Raw genomic sequence first — 18201 nt, forward strand, 5'->3', positions numbered from 1 at the left:
CCCCTTGGAGGATTTATATCAGTTTTAAATTAATTCGTTGTCCTCCTTTATTTTTACATTTTTGTGAGTTTTTTTTATGTTGCTTACAAGAAACTGGTCCCTATTGGACGTTAACCCAGTAACATTTTGTAAATCAGGTGAACAAATATTTAGGGTAATGTAATGGTACTACATGGCTGCAGCCCTGACAGGAGAAGAGCTGTGTAGTTTTATAGCACCATAAGGTACAATTACAATTCAGCAGGAGTGTTTTTATTTTATTTTTTACTGGCACAACATATTGTCAGTGAAAATGCCAGTACCACCATTAATACAGATGGATGGTTTCCAACCTTTAACCTGTGAATGAATACGTGACCGTTTAACACAGATATGTCCGTCATTGCATGCGCTCCATTTCCATAAACACTGGTGAGATGGAAGCTATTGTCTCTTCAATTCATTGAATATAAAACTGAAGTTGGATGTCTCATTTTTCCATTATTTAATTGTACTGCCAACTGTTTGTGAGACTCTTATTTCATACAAGAACCAATGATTGAGAATGCGAAAGACTGATTCTGAATTCGATTTTTTAATTGGTAAAAAGGTGACAGAAACAAAATCAAAAGATTTACATGATCAAGACTGTTTAAAAAAAATCTTTAACCCCCCCCCAAAAAAACAAAAAATAAATACAATAAAAAGCACAAGTATAAATACATTTCATTTGGAGGCTGCCAAATTGTCAACAAAAACATTTATACTACTCTTACACAGCTGCCAAGGCAGAGCCTGTCACTAACAAGGCATAGCATCGCGGATGACACAAACCACCACTTCCACAGGGGGAAAACACTAGATTTTGCCGCAGATAACCTGAACCAGAAAGGAACCTCTTTACACAGCAGCTATGAAATGGTATATTGGAACTGTAACTTAAGCACTTGTGAACTTTAAAAGTGAACTGAAGGCTGGTTCCCCTGTCCCAGCATTCAATCCCCCTGCCTGTACACGGATACTTCATCCCAACGTTTTAAAACGTGCTCTTTAACAAGCCAGGCGCATTTCTAATCTAGTGTCATCTATGTAATACTCAGACAACAGTAACTATATAAGAAATCTCTTGTCCACCAAGGTCTTGTTTGCCAGGTTTCTCCGCCCAACAGTGTCACGGATCAATCGGAAGAGCTGACAAAGAGAAACCGAAAGTGTTTTTTATTATTACACAATTAACACAGACAAACCCAAGCCAGTACAAACATCAAATACTGACCAGTTGCTGTGCGTACGTGAGTATGGCTGCTAGTACAAAGCTCTGTGCTCCCAAGTCGACCACACAGAAGAAGAGCGTGTCGAATATCAGCAGAGTAGCTTCATTCCCATAGAACAGGATGTCACTGAATGAATGAGAGTCATCTGTGAGAGATGAAGACATACATAGTTCTGGTCATACAGGTGCAGAGGCTGGTCCAGGAAAGGGTTGACAAATTAATCCTGTTTCTTTTTTTTTTAAATGAGGGAATAAGGATAAACAGAATCCTTCAAACAGGATTTCTGGAACATTTTGGAAAAGTCTGGAATTTTACAACCTAGCATAGACCATACTGCTGTTTGAAACGGTCACCTGTGTACAAAATAAAAACGAGAAGACTCACCATCCTGCAGGACACCGAGTAGAGAGACTTACCATTATAGAAGATGCTCTTGTCCATGGGCTCCATGAACTCCATCCCTATGACTCTCTCAAAAAACAGTTTGTCTCTCACAATGTATTCCATGTCGCGATGGGCCTACAGGCACACAAACAAAGCACATATATGTGACAGGTCCCTGGATGTCAGTCACAGTGTGTTTGTGTTAGTGTGTTCATACATGGTACAATGGTGTACATCATGGTGTCGTATGTAAATGTATTGATATCTCACATGGTCAATGACAGATCCTAGGAAACGGTTCATGGTGTTGTAGGCTCTGGTGCTCTGGTCAAAGGGGTGTCCCGAGGCTGCATCTACCAGCCGCGACGGTCCATTCCTCTGATGGAGGCAGACACATGAAGAGACAGCCACGCTCAATGCAGTACAACGTAACAGAATACAGAAACGCATTGTGTAGAACAGAATGACTCTCTCTATTGCTGATTATGACGACGACATTAAAACAACCAATGGACGCACGGACGCACATGCACACACACACAAACACAGGCGCAAACACACACAGACACACACCCTGCTCAGAGGCTCCAGGATGCGGTCGTATTGCTGGCGTAGTCGGCTGGTGATAGAGACCTGGAAGGTCTGAGTGTCTGTGTTGGGAAGAAGACCTCTCTGACCACACAGAGACTCCTGAAGGGGGAGAGAGAGGGGTTGATCAGACGGCCATAGAACAGCTAAATATACTCTCTCTTCTTTGTATACATACGGCCTCTCTCTTCAGGTTGGTGTTCATCTCCTCCATGTTGGTGTCAGCGTGGCCGTGGACGGAGCGCCCATGGATATAGTACCCAAAACACCTGTGGGACAGCAGCAGCACCGAGATCTACGACAGAAGGAAAATGCGGTTTCAATAAGCGATTGATTCGATTATGAGCTCATTAAATGTTAACAAAATGTGCAGGAGAACTGATGCACACACACTTGCTATATTATACTTGAAGACATTTAGGGAGAAATGTTATAGTCATAGTTCAGTTTTCCCTAAACGTAACTCGAAAACCCTAATCCTAACCCTTGATCTAAACCTAACCTCAATTCCCAACTCTAACCCCAGACCCTAAACTCAATCCCAATCCTATAAACAGTATTTTCTAATTATTATAATTTTTTGGCAAAAGGTCTTAATTTCACTATTGAGGACTTGTTCTCACAAGTATAGTTACACACACGCGCACACACAGGAGAGAAACTCACATTGCTGATTGAGCAAAGATCCACAAACTGACGGATTTTATCCTCCACAAAGCGCTCATGGAACACCGTGAAGAAAACCATCTACATTAAGAAAGTCAAACACAGAGATACAGTTAGAAACCCTGTCCGAGGACATAGTCTGGAGACGTCTGACCTGCTGAATGTCTGGTACTTACTTGCAGCAGTCCCATGCAGACCCAGAGGGTGGCGGCCAGTCCATAGCGCAGTATCAGGCTGTAGGGAGGGGAGTAGGACTGAGGGGAGCGCTGCAGGTCTGACCATGGGTCCCTCAGGGCCAGACTAGAAAACCCAACCACCTGGACAGAATGGGGCATGGAAATGTGAATAATCCTGTTCTGTTACATTAACAGCTGTGTACGCCATAGCTTTTGGTGGGACCTCAGGTTTTCAACTGTCAACTGTATTTCTGTTATTAATATAATACATGCCTCAGATATGGCCCTTTTATAGGTTATGTTTATATATTGATACTCCCAGTAGGAAGAGGAATGTGTCTGTAGCCCCAGCAGGAAGAGGAATGTGTCTGTACCCCCAGCAGGAAGAGGAATGTGTCTGTACCTCCAGTAGGAAGAGGACAGCCATGACCTGGAAGGTGGGGCTGATCTTGCGTACGGTCTGGATCTCATTCCACTCATTGGCCACAAAGTAGGTCCTCCAGATGCTGACTGGAGAGTGGTCCCGCTTCGCCTCACCATTACCTGACAAACAGTAGGAACACGTCTCACATCTCATTCAGAAAGACAGAGGGCAAAAACAGAAATAGTTGTGGGGTTCATCCAAACATCATAAAATCACCCAATGCTTCCAGAGGTTGTCCTTGTCCCAAACGGGGGCACAACAACCCCCCCCCACCTCAATCACACACCCCTCCCCCCTCTACCACACTCCCCCTCCCCCCACCACACTCACCCTCCCCCCTCCACCACACTCACCAATCAGTGAGCTAGTTCTAAGCAAAACCATTTATAGACCTCCACTATATTCTGCAAATTTTATTGATAATTTTGCTGAACAACTGTTATATCACTTGATTATAACTTGTTTATTATTACAGGGGATTTTAACATCCACATAGATAATAGTATAGAAAATAATGCCAAATAACTTTTTGCACTACTTGACACTTTTGATCTGACTCAACATGTGAAAGGGCGTACACACACTGAAGGCCACATTCTAGATTGGGTTATTTCCTCTGTCAGGGTTAAAGACTTGGCCCTGTCTGATTATTTCTGTGTCTTTTGAATCACCTATCACCTCGAATGTTCCAGTAAACTCGGTTTCTGTTAAGAAAAGGTACATTAATGAGAGTACTGTGGGGATATATTTTCAATCGCAGTTGTTGTCCTTGTTTGGTGTGCGTGTATTTGTGTGTTGTTGTGCCCATGATATGTTGTTGCTGCTCAGATCTATGCTTAAGCAGAAACTACAACGCAAGAAGTGAAAAACATGTTGTAGCTAAAAAAGAAGAGCTGCTGTTAAGCTTGGGCGCGGGTGGTATTAGACTATCGAGCACAGATCAAGGGTGTTGTGTTCTTTTAATTTAACCACAGGAGTACGAGGAACTGATCGTGCCTGAATTAAGATAACAGGAACAGAAACTTTGGTTGCAGAACACAGGGGTGAGAACAGATAATCTTCAAGAAAACAGACTCGTCGGACACGCCGGACAGATGGAGTGGGCCTGGAGGCTGCGGACCAGCCTGTGCGCCAGCGATAAGCTGAACAAGTCTAAACCGCGTTCAGCCCCATTCTGATAGGCCTGCAGGGAGCAGGAAGTACCACGTCAGAATGTATAAAAGAAGACATTTGTCAACGATAGTTAGTTCTCTCTGCTTACCCTGTGCGGTGTTGCAGTGAACCCATGTACATGAAGATTGCATGTCATGCTCAAATGAACTTTAATATTAAGGCAACTCTGAGTCACTAAGATTTGTCCTCACACCAGATTTGAAGCATGCATCTAACAGTACCAATGCTCAGTACATGGACTCCATAGCGATCTCTCCAACAATAAGTGCTAAATCAGTTGATGTACTCCTGGATAATTCTAATGCCAAAATATTGAATGTCATGGATTGTACCGGTAAAGGTAAAGAAAACTGAGCAAACAGAAAACACCATGGAGAACCACCATGACGGGAAGCGCCCTGACCATGGAGAACCACCATGACGGGAAGCGCCCTAACCATGGAGAACCACCATGACGGGAAGCGCCCTAACCATGGAGAACCACCATGACGGGAAGCGCCCTGACCATGGAGAACCACCATGACGGGAAGCGCCCTGACCATGGAGAACCACCATGACGGTAAGCGCCCTGACCATGGAGAACCACCATGACGGTAAGAGCCCTGACCATGGAGAACCACCATGACGGGAAGCGCCCTGACCATGGAGAACCACCATGATGGGAAGCGCCCTGACCATGGAGAACCACCATGACGGGAAGCGCCCTGACCATGGAGAACCACCATGACGGGAAGCGCCCTGACCATGGAGAACCACCATGACGGGAAGAAAAGAGAATGTAGGAAAGCGGAACGTAAGTGGAGGAAAACTAAACTTCTAATGCACTATGACATCGATAAACAAAGCCTTGGTAGCTTCAGCTATGAGTTAAGCAGGGCCAGACAGGAACATTTATCGGGAATGATCAACAAGAATATCAACAATACCCGCACTCTATTTGTCATGTCAACAAGCTTACAAACCCAATAAATCAGTTGGCATCAGAACTCATGTCCACTGTGAAATGTAATTAATTTGCATGTTTCTTTAGTGAAGTATTAGACTGACCATCAGAACTACACAATCTAACAAGGACACTTGTCCGTCACCTCACCGTCACACAATTGATCAAAAACCCCTAGAAGAAACAGTTCAACATCTTATAGCTTCCACTTGCTGTCTCGACGCACTGCCATTAGACTTTTTTATATTAACTCTATAACAAAGGACCTACAGCAAATAGTTAATAGCTGTCTGCAATCAGGCATTTTCCCAACGTCTCTAAAAACAGCTGCCATTAAGCCACTATTAAAAAAGAGAGCACTAGATGCATCTATACTGAACAACTATAGACCTGTATCAAATCTCCCTTTAATAGCCAAGATCATTGAGGAGGTTGTTTTCAATCAACTCAGCAATTTTGTGACCTCAAGCGGTCTCTTAGACATATTTCAGTCAGGTTTCCGACCTTACCACAGAACTGAAATGGCCCTGATTAAAGTTTTAAATGATATACGGCTGAATACTGATTCTGATAAAATAACAGTTCTGGTTCTATTAGTTCTCAGTGCAGCATTTGACACTGTAGGTCATATAACACTTCTAGATAGGCTGGAGAATTGGGTAGGACTCTCCGGGACAGTCCTTGATTGGTTCAGATCTTATCTAGATGGCCGGAGTTACTTTGTCACCATTGGTAATCATGAATCTGATAGGGTGGCTATGACATGCGGAGTTCCACAGGGTTCAGTACTCCACCGCTTCTGTTCAATCTCTATATGCTACCTCTGGGCCAAATTCTACAGAACAACATCATTAACTACCACAGCTATGCCAATGATACTCATATATATGGCTCTCAAACCATATGACAACATCTCAATAGACTCTCTGTGTCACTGTATAGAGCACATAAATACCTGGATGAACCAAAATTGTCTTCAATTAAACCAAGATAAAACTGAGATCATTGTGTTTGTCAACAAAAATAAAAGAACAACTATTAGTAAAGTGCTGGATTCTCGGGCCCTTAAAACCAGGGATCAAGTGTGTAATCTTGGTGTTCTGATCAGACCTCACATTTAAATCATATCAAAGCAGTCACCAAAACAGCATTCTATCATCTAAAAATATAGCCAGAATCAAAGGCTTGGTGTCCCAAAAAGACCAAGAGAAGCTCATCCATACTTTTATCTGGACTCCCGAAAAAGACTGTAAAACAGCAGCTCATTCAGAATGCTGCTACAATGTTTACCAGGACCAAGAGAACAGAGCACATCACTCCAGTTCTTAAATCTTTGCATTGGCTTCCAGTCAGTTACAGAACAGATTGTGGTGCATTTAGTCTATAAATCACTGAATGGTTTAGGGCCCGAATACATTTCTGACATGTTTACTGAGTATTAACAGAACAGGGCCCTTAGATCCATGAACACAGGTCAGCTAGTAGAACCCAGAGACAAACTAAATATGGAGAAGCTGCGTTTAGCACTTATGCTGCACACAACTGGAATAAACTACCAGAAGATCTTAGACGTGCCCCAAACATATCCATTTTTAAATCCAGGTTAAAAACACTTCTCTTCTCACGTGCCTCTGACTGAGCACTTAAACTTAACCACACTGTTCAGTCTTATAGCTTCCTATGTTTTTATCCCATTTTTAATCTTAATATGTTTTCTTATTGTATTTTTTCTTATTATGATGTTTTCATTTGTCTTGATGTTTTCATTCGAGTATTTGTTTTTATGTTATTGTATTTTTATATTTTTCTTTTTCTTTGTAAAGCACATTGAATTGCTTCGATGTATGAACTGTGCTATATAAACAAACTTGCTTGCTTTATTACGTACCCTGGACGAGCTTGTTGGCGTTGCCACGCGGTCTCTCCCAGTCAATGAAGAAGATATCCACTGACAGCTGCAGAATGAGCTTATGGAGAAACTGCACAGTCTGGAGTCGCGGAAAGGAAACCACTTTAGACAGACACACAGAAACACACACCCGGCATATGCTGTCAGGAAGATGCCATGGGCTTACCTTGAGAGCGAAAGCACAGCCCACATACGTTATAAACCTCTCTTCTTGCTGACCTGGCAACGGCAGCAGAACTGAGACAAAATGCTGGGCCTAGAGTGGACACACACACGCACACACACACGCACACGCACACACACAGTCTTTATAATGCTAGTGTGCTGTAATGTAAATATTGTACTAACATAGAACACTGGAGAAAGAGGAAAGGACAAGGAGGGGGGGGGAGAAGAGATAGACTTGCCTCCACTGTCTGGGTGTACAGCCCAAGAAAAGAAAGGAGAAGAAAAAACTTGAATAAAATCCTAAAGAGTTTGAACGAAAGACAGGACAGAGGTAAAGTTGTGTGGGCGTGGGGGTCTCTGCCCACCTTGTAAAAGATCAGCCAGTACAGGCCTGTTCCCATAGTGATGACAAAGAAGACGTTAGCCAGATCACCAGCGTAGAACAACAGGAACTTCAATACGGTCTGAAAGAGAGGCAAGAGAGAGACATGAAAAAATATAGACAATAGCTAGAAAGAGAGGTCAGGAAAAACATGACATGTTCAATAGGATGTACAGCTAAACCAGGACTTGAGGTCACAGGTCAAAGGTTCAGTACCTCCATGCCAATGAGAGGAGAGCCAATCCTTCTCTTCCAGCTAGCAGTCTTCACAAGGGAGTACAGAACAGAAACGCCACCCAATACACCTAGGGCAATCTGCACGCGTGCGTACACACAGACACACTTTAGATTTTCATTTCATTTTAATCCACAAATCATATTAAAGTAGAGGAGGATTGAAATATTTCCGCGATCACAGATAATGGGACACTGTGAGGACACAGAAAGCACCTTCTCCATATGACCTCTGACAGGGAGCAGTACCTTGCTGGCTGCTTTACCTGGTTTTAAGAAAAGGTCACGTCCACCTGGGTACATGTCTGAGACATGGTGGTTTAAGAGGCACAACATAATAACCCTCATCTTCGTCACTATACACACAATCACTACAGCATTACCTGACACAATCTAGGACCTAGAGGTGTAAAGGCACTTGGCTGCGTTCACCAGTTCAGGGAAGTTCCAAATTAAGACCTGTGTTAACAGGTAAAATTTGTAGATTTAGGTGTTAATGAGTAACTTCCCTCGTCTGGTGAACACAGCCAAGTATTGCTGAAAACAAACCAATGTTACTCACATCTGTCTTAACACGAGCCTCAGTCTGGTCCATCTCGTAATAGACAGCGAATGACACCTACAACACACGGAAGTAACACTGGGCTTAGGTGTGTGCGTGAGTGTGCGTGTAGTGAGATTGGCTGCGCGGTGCGTGTTACTCACAGAGACGCTCTGTGTGTTCGGGTCAGTGATGAGGATGTCGGAGTAGGACACTGTCAGGAGGGGAGGGAACACCTGGCCCTTCTGAGTCCCCGGAACCAGCTGGAACCTACAGGCCAAATATATGGCACATGACAAACCACGTCCCCACCATGCAGACAGGGGCGTGTTTGTGAGTGAGTGCGTGTGTGTGTGTGTGTGTGCGTGTGCACACGTGTGTGTATAGGTGTATGTAACTCACCCAATCCTGATGCTGCTGGCGATGCGCATGACCTTTGGCAGAGAGCTTAGGCTCTTCTCTCTCCCACTCAGAGTGTCCACCAGTAACACACGCCTCGATAGGTACCAGTCGTTCTTGTTTCCTACACACACACACACACACACACACAAACAGAAAAAAAGATACTGACTGAGTGAGTGAGTCAGGGACCCTTGTTAAATAGTGCAGTGGTTAGAGACACGGACTCCCACGCAGGGGACCAGTGTTCGAACCCCTCCATAGTGTGAGATAATGACGCATCAGCATTTGTTCAGGATAGGCAAAAACTGTGGCCACAACATTATAGTAAGCCTAAAATAAAACAGTTTACGGTTATATTGCAACTATTTCTGGTGGATTTTTGAAGTACTTGAGGCTACTGGCTAATAAGCTGTTAAAACAGCCAGTGGCAAAAGCCATGCAGTTCATAGATGCCATTTGTGGTGGAAGTCAACTCCATAAGAAACACTAGACAGATCAACAAAATGCTTTACAGCGTCTTGCGAAATCCTCAAAATGATCTCATGTCAAGACTATACTGACACTCAGCATATCAGTAGCTTTGTGGTGTAGTGGTTAAAGACACTGCCTCTCACATGGGAGACCCAGGCTCAAATCCAGTGAGAGCATCAACATTGATCCCTTCCAATTTCAGGCCAGCCTGACTAGGCTTGCCTGGCTCCATGTCTTGTTCTCTCCATTGTGGAGACAATTGTTTGACTTTTTTCCCCCTCTCCCTTAATTTAGCCCAAATGTAAACCTCAATAAAAAAATAAGCTAACCATAACAATGACCTCAATTATACATTTCAACCCTTAATTGACTCCTCAATTAGCATCCGTCTCGGTTTTTTCTTGACTCACCCCGGTTGATGAACTTCCCATTGTATTGTTGGTTGAGGTTGCATGTGGGGAGAGGGAGTAGTCTCCTGTCTTTCCCTTGGCTCAGATCCACAAACACATCATAAAACAGAGGCTCAGTGTACATATGCAAGAGGTCTGCTACGGAGAGAACACACTACACACACACACACACATGAGTCAGATATACAACTCTGCAACCACGATAAAACCCAAAAGTCTTGAGACAGAGACAGACACTCACAGTCTCCTGGTAGGCCGTGCCAAAGACGTAGGCAGCTTTCTGTCTGCTGGGACTGTCTGGACAGAGCTGGAGGAACAGACACATTGGTCACAATGAAACAACTGACACTGGTCGTTTCACATGCGTCTCAGCTTGGAGGTCAATATGAACGTGAATAAATGCGATACTCAATGAAAAGAGTGGCAATGCCGGAGTAGGTTTCAGTAGGCACTGACCCATTATGCATTCTAAGGTTTTACCTGTAGGTTGTTTCCTCCCACTGTCTCCCACTGGAGGAAGTCTCCCCTGGCACTGTAGACAGCAGCCACCAGGTTCACGTCGGCATTCTGGAAGAGATGTCATCCGCTAGAAAAGCAGGCATCATCATGGATGTCGTGGTGATAAGAGTTTTTTCACCGGCTGTAACTCACCCTGTTCAGTCCCTTGAAGCTGAACCCAGTAGGGAGGGGATCAGTCTGCAGCACACGATTGGCAAGTCCCGGCTGGTCGCCGTAGTAAAGCCACGGCAGATTGGCTCTCCTAGAGTCACCGGGGCAGGAACGGACAACACCATTGACTGAACAACTCCGGCAGAAAAAAAGCGATTTTCAAAGCAGCATTGGTTCTTCTTGGATGGTGTTACAGGCCAGAGAGGGATTACAGGGGCCAGGAAACAGAGCTGGGGTTACCAGTAGGAAATGTCCTGCGTAGAGCCCAGGGCAGCGGTAGCTCTGAAGATGGTGTTGTACAGACCGCAGGCATCGTTGGCCACGCTGCTGAAGGAGTGCATGTTCATCACACACATGTTCCCCAGTGCTTGACACGCTGTCAGGTTAGTGTACACCTGGACGACACGCACACAAACACGCAATCGTCTTAGAGATCCCCTGAAAGTCCGAAAAACACACACAAACACACAGGCACACATTTTCCAGGAACAAATGCGTGAGAAGGTGTGTAAGAGGAGGTATCATTTACCAAGCAGGCAGCTGCTGAAGAGTAGAGGTTCTTGTAGAACCATGCAGACTGAACAGGGATGGTCTACAGGAAAATACCAGAGAGTTATAATGTCATATTTACATTTTAAATCATATGGGATATGTTCTTAACCAGAGCGACTTTCAGTAGGGAAGACTGATAGAATATGGGCATGAGAAACATAACACAATGCATAAGTGCTGACTTATGCTGAACAACAGACAATAGATAAGATGTGGTGGCCTTTATAGATAGGTCCCACACACTTAGTCCACACTTCCTGCTTCCTTAGATTCTATTGATATACCCATGGACCATAGGGGAGGTTGGACCATACAAGTGGACCATGTAGGATAAACCTTCCTGATTGGAGGATAATAGACTGTGTAATGGTTGGCTGAGATCACTGACTGCCTCCTATGTGTTCTGGCATAAAAGACTGTGTAATTATTGGAGAATGTGTAAGAACTACCCCTCCCCTGGTTAAATCAAACCCATAACCCTGGCATTGTATGCAGCCTTCTCAACCAACAGAAATAAACAGGACCCACACACAGCCAAGTCACATCAAAGCTACATAATTATGTCTGAGTCACTTATGTTGTTTCGACTCACCAACTCTGCATAGTTGACGTTTGGGTTGATAGCTGTAGGGACAGGTAGGTTGTTGGGAGGGAAACACAAACCCCCGGCCTGTAAAGGAACATGACTTATGTGATACACTAATGTTGCCTGGACATTAGCCTTCAACTATGTCCTATCAAATGAGGCTCAGAGTGCGCTTCTTTTCTGAACTCTTACGCCGAACATGCATGTTTAGCATAGAGGACTGCCTCACCAGGATGTTGGAGCCACACACACAGGACTGAGAGGTGTTAATGAAGGAAGTCTGACATCTCTCACACCTGAGAGAGACAAAAGAGCAGAGGCAGACAGACGGGCCTTTAAATGCTAAAGGAGCAGAATACAAACCAGTCTGAAATCCAGATGTGACATTTTAGAGCAGAAATGTCAGTTGTACAGCAAGAGGACTTGGCTGGTCTGGTGTCTGGTACCTGTCTCCGTAGTTGTTGGGGGATGACAGGGCGGGGTCAGTGCCATTACACACCTCACACCTAGCCTGTTCAAGTGGGTTCCCTTGGACATCCCTCTCCACTAGAAAACCACAATACAGAATCAGTATCTCAAAGCAGTGCACGATACACACTAATGCCACCCATTCTCCTATAGATGTGGCCCCTTCAACTCGTATCTAAACCAATACAAATTCAAGCATTACTTGCCCAGTATATTTCCTGGTGGACACTGACAGGTTCCTTGCTCAGTCAGAATGCCGGGACAGCGAATACACCCATAGCCATCCTCTGTTACTGCCTTAAGGAAAAATAGGTAAAACACACGGTAAAACAGTTCCAAGGACATTCTGCATTGACATGAGACGTTTGAACTGGTCAATGAGCAATAAGAGAATGTACATGGTGTGATGTTTTGTGTAGTAGTACAGAGAAAGAACACAGAATCAGAACATACAGGTTTTTCTGGTGGACACTGCTGACAGGTGATGGAAGCTCCGTTGGTGGCGAGAACTCTATAACCAGTCACACAATCACAAGAAAAGCCTAAAGGAGGAGGGAGTTATAGGTTAAGCGAGATGATATACGCCGATTCTATATATGCACGGGAAGTTGTAAACACGTTTTTATCTAGAACAAACACGGACTAGAGCGGACGAGCCTACTTTTAGCTAGAGCTAGTCATAGCAACTGGCAACAACAGAAACAAGTGGTATACGCACCAGTTGCACTTCGCCTCTGGTTTGGTCCGCATTTCACACAGGACAGACTGGAAATATCATAGAAATGTTCTACGTCGCAATCTGCAGGACGCTGAAACGAAATCGCAAACTGCTGGGAGTAACATGGGTTTACTAGCATTGACAGAAATAGTGCCACTCCACAGATGGGCAACAGTAGCGTCGCCGTCGCCATGGTAGAGACTACAATAACTGACTTCCTGTTATTTTACCCATAACCCCTTCTGGCTTTAGGCATGTGCTCGTGCGGGTTCATGTCTGCTCGTGACTGTTTCCCTCCCCTCCCCCATTGCGCGAGGAGGGTCCAGCTACAGCTGGGTGTAATTGCATTGCGCTGGTGAACAGATATTTTAAACCAAGAGGTGCAACCATAGACATAATCATCTTTATTATGTCTATGGGTGCAACATTGTCCTTGAATGCTTGGAAGCAGATTCGACGAACTAGGGTTGGGGTAACATGAAATGGGAGTAGTGAAACTTCGTCTTTAGTTTCCTGTGAACTTTAGTTTTGTTTCTGGAAATATAAATGCAAAAACTAGACTCTACCTAATATCTGTTAGCTGAGAGGCTCATAAATACAATCATGGGACAGTGGCAAACTGACCCTTGAGACTTTTTTGTGAAAACAAAACTATATCAAAGGCCTTTGAGTTCAAGCCCTGCACAAGCGCTGTTCTAAGACTGCTTTTACGCAAGTGTTGAGCATGTCAACGTCCCTATGATATCATCCACACGATCGAGGATTTATAGACCACACAGGACTAAATGGCACTATGTTTATACTGGGGAAAAGGGGTAATGTTAAGAATTTTACGTGTATCTGAATCTGAAGGATGAGGCTTCGGTCCGAATGAAAATGTAGCACAAAGATTTATTAATAGAAAATTGTAAGTCAAAATACATGAAATACACTGCAGCGGTCAAATATTTGCTTAACCCTCGAGATTCCACAAAATATTCGCCCCGAATGAAGATCGGTTTTGATTCTCCCGCCACAGTGGCGGTTACTTTTCACTCTTGTGAGTAAATTAATCAGGTTACAGTAAAATACATTCTGTTGTCCTAACCTAGACTAGAACATCAGGGGATTGGAGACAGAAGGTCTCTTCCTGCTGTATAGGGGGCAGTTTCATTGAAGTTTGAGTGAGTGTGGCTGAGTGTAATGTATGGAGTTTTAAACTTTGATGGTTATTGTATTCAATCATATTTCCCTAACCTGGCTGCAGCATACAATTTAATAAAACAAAAACATAAGAATACATGGTTATTAAATCAGCATTATTTAAACTTCATTTATTTCAACAGTAGTGATAAATGTGACAACTGTAGAGTTAAAGAAAATACAGAACACGTTGCATTGTCCAGGTATGAAGAGGAAAGAGAGAAATTGTGTTATGAAGTTAAAGGGGTGGGCGGAGAGTGGAATCTGTTAGGAATTCTGGGAACAGAGGGAGGGGAAATCAGAGTCGTCAGGGAGGCACTTTTTACTTTCTTATGAAATACAAGGCTAGCAGGTAAAATCTAAGAGCTGTACGAATGAAATGATGTTACACACTCTTGTTCAGTAGGTGGCGGTATGCATCTAAAAGTTTAATGCTATCCGCCATTTACCCCAGAGAAAAGAAGAAGAGGATTTATGGGGTGAAAAACGGCTTCTCCTTATGAGGCGCGAGTGTGCTCGTTTAGAAAAAGCCAGAACAAGTTGAATTGCGCTTTGCCGTAATACAAATAAGTTATATAACGAGTTCAATTACAAAGAAACCAAAGTTTTTGGGCTATGTATTCGGTGAGTAATTTGAATCTTTTTAATCAAGCCAACCGTTTGTTTGTCATAATTATTAAATAATTTAAAAAAACGACCCACGCTGGCGTTCATCCGCTAACAAGCAAGTTTAATTGACGGTATATTAATTTGGACTTTCCTAACTGATTATAATGTTACCATTCAAAAGTTTGCAATTTGTGACTGGACTGTGAATTTATTAAATAATTCAGAATCTGTTTGTTGTATGTTTCCAGACACCTGATAGCGGATTAAAGAGGAGAAATATGATCATAATACTTCGGTTACAGGGACTGAACATAGAGGCTGGGACTGAAGACATACGGAGTTTCTTTACCAGCTTGTACATCCCAGATGGCGGTGTATATATTATAGGAGAACACCGTGGTGAAGCATTCATTGTGTTCACTACAGAGAAAGATGCTCAGCTTGCAATGCGGCGGTCTGGAAACCTGCTTCGAGGATCTCCTGTGACTCTTCATGTTAGTAGCATTGCAGAGCTGCAACGAAAACTTAAGTCCAAGCTACTTAAGGAGAAGCTCCTTCCACCGTTTTTACCTGAGAGGAAGTCTTTGCCATCCCTGGCAATGCCCTTGCCTGACCCTGCCACAGCCCAGCTGATCGGGGTTGTTTCTGCAATCCAAGGACTGCCATCTAATCGGCTCGCAGAGCACACCAAAGTGGAAGCAGCAGCACCTAGCCCTTTGAGCCAGAGGGATAGCACAGCCGTCACTGTAGGAGAGTTTGGGAAACGAGAGGACACTTGCTGCTCAAAGCCAAGCTATGTCAGGCTGTTTGGCCTTCCAGATACTGTCACCAAGCAGGAGATCTGCCACTTCTTCAAAGGTCTGTTCGTTCAGGATGTAATAGCAAACGTGAAGCTGGGTGTTAGCCATGGCTGCTTGGTGAAGTTTGCACATGCCCAGGATGCATGTGATGCTCTGAGCTTCAACCACCAGCAACTCGGCTCAGTCACTGTGCAGGTTCGCGGGTCCTCTGAGGAAATGTGGAGCTATGCTATTCAGCAGTGTCAGAACCCTTCATATGACCCCTTAGAAAACCCTGTCTATAGGCCCACAGCCCAGAGAGCCAATACCTTGTTCAATCCACAAGAAATATCCTCAAATACAATTTGTCAATCTGGACCCTCGTCACAATCAAGGGAAAGGGCCTCCAAAAGGGCAAGGCCCTCACACAGAACAAAGAGACAAAGCTTGTACGAGCTTGACAAGGAACTCAAGCCCAGGATGTGGGCCAAGAGGTGCTCCGAGGACCGATCGCTGTCAGTATCACCTAAGAGGCCAAGATCCTGTGAGGCTCTTCCGCCTAGTGTGGAGTTCTGTGTCATGGTCAAAAATCTATCACCAACAATAGCTAAGAGTGAGATAAAGGAATTGTTTGGCTGTCCACACATTGCGAATAGCAAAATAGTGTACTTGCTGGATAAGGAGAGTCAAAGGACAGATACAGCGTTTGTAGTGTTTGACCAAAGTGAAGATTATGTTTATGCTTTGTACCTCAACGGATGCCATGTTGGCTCTGGGGTCATAGACGTCTCCACAGTCACCAAGGAAGAGATGCAAACCTTGCTGTCAACTGAAAGATTCCCAGACAACCCCAAGACCTCCCCAGCTGTGTCCAAGCTAAACAAAGACAAAATGTTGATTGATGGGCCCAGGGGGAGACAATTACCCACAGAACAGACATGTGTTTACATGCGAAATCTCCACTCCGATATAACAAAAATTTACATAAAAGATTTTTTCCAAAATCTCCCTCTGGCTGAAAATGTCATACATCTACTATGTGACCAAGAAGGCAACAGTATCGGCGAAGCGGTGGTTCAGTTTAAAACAGAGGATTTTGCCAGACTTGCCACAAAACTAAATGGCACGGTATACATGGGCACTCGAGTGCTACTCCGCTGCATCAGCGTCCAGCAGATGGAGGACATCTTGGAAAAGTATTCGTGAGGAAAAGCACTTTCCTGTAATGACTGGGTACAGATGTGGTCATAGCAACATGACTCTGTGGACATAATGGACCCTATATGTGGGACAGGTTGCCACCTGAAAGACCATTACAAACTCATTAAAAAAAGATTGCAGTGTGGTAAATAGGGAATCGTTGGATTTGGCATATAAACATAAAAATGTCTTTGGTATGAAGTGTTGAAACTATAACTGTGTAACTTTTTTCCAGTCATCGAGTTATGTTTAGACAGCACTTCACTGGATATACATCTGATTGAATATCAATAGACTGTTACAGATTCATTTTAAGAAAATGACATGGCACACAGATCCCTCATTTATATAATACCAATGCATGTGTGCATCTTATCTTAATCTACAGGTTTGCAAAATTTCAATGGACGTTTCAAGTTTGGCAACTGTGGGAAAATGTTAAAAAAAAGTAATGCTTTAGATTATAGACAGGGTGAGGATTAAGGGCTTTATGTTCACCTTCTCCACAATTCTTTCAACTAATGAGTCAATCACATGATTACAAAGAAATAACCTTTGTTTTCAAAATGTTTTCAGTATTTTTGTTAAAATTAATAAAACTCATTGGACTGTACATTATAGTATATAATTTTATAGTATATAAAAGTAGTTTGATGTGGCAGTTTCTTGATTACTGAGTTAATGTAAGTTTGGCCCTTTAGGGGAAGCATAGAAAACACATCTGATCACCAGTTTATCTAAGTTGTTTAGTCACAAAGTCTGATCATAGTGACTTAGGTCTAACTCGCTGCCTCCGGAGTTGCCTGTTTATTAGGTACATTTTGTTAACGCAAATAGCCAATCAGCAGATCATGTGGCTGCAACTCAATAAATTGAGCATGCAGACATGGTCAAAAGGTATATCTTTTTTTTGTTAAACCTAACATTGGCACGTTGTGAGAATTAAGAAGAAAAATATATACACAGCAAAAATAAAGCAAGAAAAGAAAGTCACAATATACATAACACTGTACACTAGCAGCAGTGTACTGTATCATCACTGCTGTACTTAGAAAGTGTACTGTAAACTAGCAGTAATATTGGTGGTGGTATTGAAATTATAGATAGGCCTATGGCAATAATATACATAACATTGTAAACTAGCAGCTATTTTTGAAAGAGTAGGATGGGGAGTATGAACAGTAAGGTAGAAGTATTGAATATTATAGACACTTAGTACAGCAGTGATGATGAGTCTTCATTCATGACATTAGATGGCATAGCACTAGATACATTTCCAGAAACGATGCCGTCAACAAAGTGGTCCAAGTATGG

The 18201-nt window shown here is 43.4% G+C and overlaps 2 protein-coding genes across 4 annotated transcripts; one reads left to right on the top strand and one right to left on the bottom strand.

Moving 5' to 3' along the window:
- Positions 1–661: 661 nt before the first annotated feature.
- Positions 662–13332, bottom strand: tmem67 (transmembrane protein 67). Of its 2 annotated transcripts, XM_020040740.3 has the most exons (29): positions 13118–13332; positions 12853–12941; positions 12606–12696; positions 12378–12477; positions 12161–12227; positions 11938–12015; positions 11323–11385; positions 11034–11188; positions 10776–10884; positions 10605–10691; positions 10366–10431; positions 10125–10278; positions 9244–9364; positions 9006–9111; positions 8863–8919; positions 8283–8381; positions 8050–8148; positions 7924–7932; positions 7683–7772; positions 7496–7595; positions 3471–3610; positions 3068–3208; positions 2892–2972; positions 2404–2520; positions 2211–2327; positions 1908–2015; positions 1670–1772; positions 1256–1398; positions 662–1170 (listed from the first exon to the last, which is right to left on the bottom strand). In XM_020040740.3, exons 1-29 carry the CDS (start codon positions 13308–13310, stop codon positions 1090–1092), a joined length of 2964 nt encoding a protein of 987 aa, XP_019896299.1. In that variant the 5' UTR covers positions 13311–13332; the 3' UTR covers positions 662–1089. The 2 variants fall into 2 exon arrangements, with proteins under 2 accessions (XP_019896299.1, XP_010883024.1); XM_010884722.4 differs by lacking the exon at positions 7924–7932.
- Positions 13333–14542: 1210 nt separating this feature from the next.
- rbm12ba (RNA binding motif protein 12Ba) lies at positions 14543–17506 on the top strand. Of its 2 annotated transcripts, none has more exons than XM_010884721.5 (2): positions 14543–14923; positions 15211–17506. In XM_010884721.5, exons 1-2 carry the CDS (start codon positions 14915–14917, stop codon positions 16891–16893), a joined length of 1692 nt encoding a protein of 563 aa, XP_010883023.4. In that variant the 5' UTR covers positions 14543–14914; the 3' UTR covers positions 16894–17506. The 2 variants fall into 2 exon arrangements, with proteins under 2 accessions (XP_010883023.4, XP_010883022.4); XM_010884720.5 differs by having other exon boundaries at positions 14544–14923; positions 15157–17505.
- The last annotated feature ends 695 nt before the right edge of the window (positions 17507–18201 follow it).

Source organism: Esox lucius, chromosome 20, assembly GCF_011004845.1.
Source record: "Esox lucius isolate fEsoLuc1 chromosome 20, fEsoLuc1.pri, whole genome shotgun sequence".
NCBI classification, from domain to species: domain Eukaryota; kingdom Metazoa; phylum Chordata; class Actinopteri; order Esociformes; family Esocidae; genus Esox; species Esox lucius.

What these genes read in the sequence shown, in the direction of transcription:
- tmem67 (XM_020040740.3), bottom strand. Translation starts at nt 13,310, where the DNA reads ATGGCGACGGCGACGCTACTGTTGCCCATCTGTGGAGTGGCACTATTT. An exon ending in CCCAACAACTACGGAGACAG is followed by an intron (nt 12,228 to 12,377) that starts GTACCAGACACC and finishes TGTCTCTCTCAG; the next exon opens with GTGTGAGAGATGTCAGACTT. An exon ending in CTCCTCTCATTGGCATGGAG is followed by an intron (nt 8,149 to 8,282) that starts GTACTGAACCTT and finishes CCTCTCTTTCAG; the next exon opens with ACCGTATTGAAGTTCCTGTT.